Consider the following 5896-nt stretch of genomic DNA (forward strand, 5'->3'; position numbering starts at 1 on the left):
ATCCCAGTCAAGAATCAGTAATAGATCAGATCATCTTTAGCTCCTAACTTGACTGACACTACAAAAGAGGTTTTAAGAATAATCAGTGAAGTGATACCACGTCCACTTTAAAATTTTGTCTTCTAAACACTACTATATTTTTATGATTGCCCTCATTTTCTTTGTCTTGGAAGTCCTTCTTTTCAGCCCTCATTCCTTGTTTTTAAGGTGGTACTCATGCCTGTTTTCCAAGTTCCACCTCTGTGCTTTCTGACTTTTTCTGTGGTTTTTACTACTGCAACTTCTAGGTGTCTGAGTCCTGCTCCAAGGCTACCTACTGTAGGCAATGTAAACAAGGCACAACAAAGAAAATAACAGTCTCTATCTCAAGGAACGTTCTCCACTTGTGTGTTTCTAGGGCCTTAGGACAAGCCCTTATTTAGTACACAGTGAAATAAGGATACCCTAAAGATGAGATGCCCGTTAAGCTGAGCTTGCAAAGGGTGGCTGATGGTCTTTCTGTCCCTGGCAGGGAAGCGCTGCTGTATACGCTTGCTGGAGAGCGGCAGAAGGGTGAAAAGATGGAGTGGAAGCCAGGGAAAACAACCCATGCCCGGAGGAACCTCTTTGGCCCCGTAGACCACGAGCAGCTGCAGCAGGATTTCCAGCACATGCTGCGCAGCAGCATCGAGGCAGCCCGGCAGAAGTGGAACTTCGATTTCCTCCGGGACAAGCCAGCTGAGGGGCTCCTGCAGTGGGAAGAGGTGGAGAGCCACCAGGTGCCTGCCTTCTACCACAGCTGTGTGGTGGGGGACACTCGGAGACCCCTGCAGCACTTGAACTTGCCCCTGGGCAGGGAGGACAAGATTCAGCACTTTGCCCAGGTGATACTGACTGAGAAATCCAAAACTTCAAAGAAAACAGGGGTCAAGAGGAGCCCAGAAAGGAAAAAAAGAAGACAGACATCTCTGACAGGTGTGTGAGACCTTTGTATTGCTCAGGTGGTCCAAGCTGGTCCTAGCAGTTTCCTAGAAATTCTTTAGGGCCATAGACCAGCCTTGTTTTAATAAAAAAGGGATCTTTTTCCTCAGAAAAGCGTCTGAAAGAAAGAATGCAAGCTTGTAATTGAGGGACTTGTGTCCTTTTTATAGATGCTGTTCCACAACCTCCCTCCAGTCCTAGGGGGTTTGTTGAGGCCTTGCCAGCATCAGAACAATTAAGATAACGGACACTTCTTACAAGAAGATGGTTAGGCTGGTGGCAAGGGTTAGACACTTTAAAAGTCACTCTTAAGAAAAGCAGTGAGAGAATTTCCCGAGCAAGAACCCAACAAGAAAGCAGGGTTATCCATTGGCTGGGAGCTTGGAGGTTTTTGTTTGATTACAGTTTCCAGAGGGCAGTGAGGAGCATAGCTGGCCGAGCTAAGCCTTAGGAGGAAGACCAGCAACCAGAGAAAGCAGCCAGTTCTCCTGCTAACTTCAGCTTGGATTTTATGCTCAGTGAAGGCATCCAGGAATTTTAAGGGCAGATCAATCTTAAACTTGGCCAGGAGGCAGAAAGGGGCCAGATTTTAAAATGTTTCTCACCAGGACTTGCTGCCAGATGCACAAAGGAAAGGATTTCTTGTTTCAGCACCCATAAAAGCGTTTCAAGTTTTAAGTCCTTGGCATCCCGCATGCTAAGCTCTTCTGAGAATCTGGCCCCTCATTTTGTCTTCCCAGTAGGATCTGAACTTATTTGAAAAATCTGATCCCATAGATTATATTTCTCTTTTCCTTACTGGGATTTTAGTTTATTCTGGAGTAGGGTTTTCAAGACATAGACAAAAGATTTTCATTGGGGAATTCAATGTGAGACACCAGCTCAAAATTGCCTGGAAGATAATTGAAGCTAAGGTTTCAGGAAACATTTTCTGAATAGTGATGTTGATCTCAGTAAGTCAGACAATAGAATAATTTGCTATTTGAGGGTATGAAACTTAATTGCTAGAGAGAAGTTCAGGAAGAGGTTGGGGATTAATGAAGAGTGGAACATTGTACAGGGGTGTACAGAACAATGATATTTAATGAGTGCACTTTTCCAAAGCACTTTACAGCCATTAACTAATTAACAGTATAATTTACAGGTAGGAGTACAGAAGTGTAATTCAGAGCACAATGTTGTGATGGTTTGAGGGAACTGATGTTCAATTGTAAATCTCTCACTAGGTGTGTGGGAGTAAATTATGCAGATATTTCCAGGGGATATTTTTCTTCCGTTCTGTTTTCCCCAGGCAAGACGCATTTCAACAGGGGATGTGGAAACCAAAATACCACGCTGCACAGTTTAACACTTTCCCACATGTTTTCATAAGAGAAAACTTTTTAGTCTAGCACTACCCTTCTCCCCAAGGAATCTGGGTGTAATGGGATGGGCCAGGAAAATCATTTGCAGTCCTCTTTGGTGATGCTTGCAGGTCAGGGCTTATTTTCCTCTTTTTCCCAGAAACACACATGCACCCATATAGTCTCCTTATTGACAGCTGAAAGATTCATCACAAGTTTCTCTCTGGCTGCAGAAACTCTGTCCCTCTGAACAAGACTACAGTAATTCAGGCAAAACCAAAGGCAAGGTGTTACAACAAAAAGTGATGGATATTGATAATGTCTGACCTCACTTTTTAGCCCATTTTCTTAACTTCTGCCATCCCAGAATGAAAGTTTCATTTAGGATCAGGTTCTCCAATTGGATTTGAACAGTTATCTGCATGTGCCTTTGGTCAAGGGGAACACCGTAATGCTTTACATTAAGATCCAACAATGTGCATTTAATTTAGACTTTAAAAGACATCTGTGGCCCATTAAATAAATATCAACGTATTAAAAACCGTCCATGGGATTTTGTGGACGTTGGCGCCTCTAGAATAGAAGGAATAGAGGTTTTCTTGCCATATTTGACTCCTCAAACATGTAGAGAAATAAGTGCTATGGAAGTGTATTTTTTTCTTCTGTCTCCCAAACCTTTTATATGCAAATATTTCATCTTCATTCATCTTCCTCAGTGCAGTTCCAGTGTGGTTCTGCTCTGCTGTGTGTCTGGGATAGGTTCAAGTTCAAAAAGTAGAGGAGCTACAGGCCCTTTTGGTTGGTTCGTTTGTTTGCTTTTTCATTTTTGTTCTTTTGTTGTTGTTTTGTTTATTTGTTTTTTGAAAGCTGTGTTTCTCTAACCAGGTTGGGCAACCATACCAGCTGTCTGCTCCTCCTCTTTTCTAAATCTGCTGGCTTGCCTCAGTCCGATACACTTGGACCTTGTAGTGTCACAGCTTTCCAGGAAGACGTCTATTTGTCCTTGCCTCCTTTGCTTAATGTCAATAGAGAGAGAATTGGCAACCATTTTATGTTTTCATTTGCAGGTCTTCTTTCTGAAGTGTATAGTCCTGAAAGCCCAATTTCTGCAAAAGAAGTGGGAAAAAACAAGGGAGAAATGAAAGCAGGTATTTAGTTAGGTATATTTAAGCAGTGCAGATCTTTCCCTCATAGGTCTCTTTGTCCAGAGTTTCCTTCTGAACTGCCTGCAAATGCTCAGTACCTCACTTATGCCTACTGATGTGCTTTTTAGAATCCCCAGAAGTACCAGCCTGTTTTCATGGACTCTTTCTAGAGTGGAAGCTTAACCAGCTGAATACAGCTCTGGGGATCTATATCACCCTGGCTTTTAAGTGCCTCCATCAATGCTGAAATGAGGCTCAGCTAATAACTATGCAAGTGTCTTAAGCAGTTTGGCTCTAGCTAAAATTCTTCACTGGCTGAAATGGGAATAATGACTATTTAAGACCCTTACGAATTTCATCCACTAAGCATAATCCACAACGTATTTCTTTGCCCAAATTGAAATGGAGGATAGCTTTGTAGAAGTCTTTGTACTAGAAAAAAATGACAGACGTAAGGATTACATTTTGTAACTTAGGCTTTTTATTCTTACTGCTATTTCTCTCTGCAGCCCCACTGAGAGACTGCAGTGGGTTGTAATAATAGCAGGACTTGCTTTTCTACTGAGTTAGCAGTGCAAGCTCTAGCCTGTGAGAACACACTCTCCTTGGGATCAAGTCTTGCTGCAGAAGCTTAACTTAACTCAGGACTAGCTCCAGTACTGCTATGCTCCGTTGCACTGTGCCATGTAGACATATCCTTAAGGAAATTGGCTGCAGGAATCATTCTGCACAAACTTGGCTGTGAAGGACTGTAGAGTTCCAGCCATCCTGCCAGTAATATTCTGTGCTGAAATTAATACAAGGCTTTATGCTGCTAGGACTCAATATATGTTGCCAATTTGATTATATAGGAAGCTTAAGTTCAAATATTATGAAGCTTGGATCCTCAATTGATTTAAGTTGGAATAGCTTTGTTAGTATGAACACAAACAATTTACACCAGGTAAATACCATCAACTCTAAAGGTAAATAAACATTTAGCGTCCATTTCAGCAAGCTTTGCTCTGTTTACTTGAAATGTTTTGCTTGTTTTGTTTTGTTCTGTTTTGTTTGTGCTGTGAGGACAGAGGAGCAACTCCTAGGTGTTTGCTACAGTTATGGTTCTGTAGTTTAGGATTTAAGTTTGTACTTGAAGCAAAAATTTAGCCACATATATGTGAAAATGTTCTCCTCTTGATCCACGATACATACTGTCTGTGAGGATAATTAGTTACAATTCAGCGATATAGCAAAACTTCATGACGTCATCCAGGAATCCGCATTTGACCTAATAAGTAGAAATAAAATGTCACATAAATACAGTTCTTCTGAAGTTATTTTACAGCCAGTGTGCTTTGTTATTTTTAAGGAGGAGAAACAACTGTTCCTGACAGCACTGCAGCAGTGACTCTAAAAGTTGGAGTAAAATGTCACATTGCTCAGCTTGCATAAGAGAGTCCAAAGTCCTTTGATCTGTACTGGACAAAAGCCAGCACATTTCCTTTGTTTTACTTGGTATTACAAAGCTTTCTATGGAACATACTAAAGGTTTTAGTTTTGTTCCTTCACAAGCCTTAGAGAAGTCCAAACGACTTCTTTGACAGAAAAAAAAAAAAACAAGATTTGAGGGATTTCTTTAAAGCAGTCATTATTAGTGCTGCAGTTTTAATTCCCTGCATTTTTGTGTTGCTCCACAGATTACTACTCAGCAAAGAAGCGAGTCAAAACGAATATGCAAGCTGCTGCAAAGAAGTCAACTCCTTGAATGTGAGCGTAGGATTGTTCTGCACTGGGGAGGTCAGAGACGTCTGCCAAGTTGCCTCGACACTCAAAACCACGTGCACAAGCTGTGGACACTTAGGGGCATCACTCAGAAAATACTCATTGCAGCAGCGATGAAAAGTTTTCTGGGCACACAAAAACTTTCATTGGAATGGGATCATTGGAATCAACTGGAATCATTTGGATGGGAGATGACTAGCCTTAAAAACTGCTGGACAAGTTGGGGTGCTACAGCAGTCAGCTAAGGCTAGTGGTGTGACATGCGTCAAAAATAACTCCACAGGCGAAAGTGGTTAACGGTTGTAGCTGTATGTGCGTAATAATGTGCTTGGACTTGTCCATGTACGGGGGGGGCCTTTTGTTCTGCCTTTTCACAGCCTCTCTCCTGTTTTTACCAGTGATACTTAAAATTTGCACCATCTCAGATTTACAGGTCTGACATAGAAAAAGCCTCCCAATTCACCCATGATGTTTTTCAGGCATAGAATATATGCCTGTTTTCTCTTTGCGGCTATTTGGGGCATAAACAACAGAATTAGGTGCCAAATATATATATACATGTATATAGTTGGGGTGAAAATTGAGAAAACTAGTATTTTTCTTGGGCAAGTTTCCTTTTGTATGCCCTCCCAGTTAATCTTAATTGTTAAGGGTGGTAATTTGCCGGCATATTTTTGCGTCTTTGAA

At 41.6% G+C, this 5896-nt stretch overlaps 1 protein-coding gene across 1 annotated transcript; it reads left to right on the forward strand.

Moving 5' to 3' along the window:
• The first annotated feature begins 514 nt into the window (after positions 1–514).
• On the forward strand, positions 515–5240 carry LOC104568068 (cyclin-dependent kinase inhibitor 1). The gene is made up of 2 exons (XM_010214954.2): positions 515–954; positions 5125–5240. The coding sequence occupies exons 1-2, from the start codon at positions 561–563 to the stop codon at positions 5190–5192; spliced, it is 462 nt and encodes a 153-aa protein (XP_010213256.1). The 5' UTR covers positions 515–560; the 3' UTR covers positions 5193–5240.
• Positions 5241–5896: the final 656 nt, after the last annotated feature.

Source organism: Tinamus guttatus, unplaced genomic scaffold, assembly GCF_059628265.1.
Source record: "Tinamus guttatus ecotype Peru unplaced genomic scaffold, ASM5962826v1 Tinamus_guttatus_pri_ptg000692l, whole genome shotgun sequence".
Taxonomy (NCBI): domain Eukaryota; kingdom Metazoa; phylum Chordata; class Aves; order Tinamiformes; family Tinamidae; genus Tinamus; species Tinamus guttatus.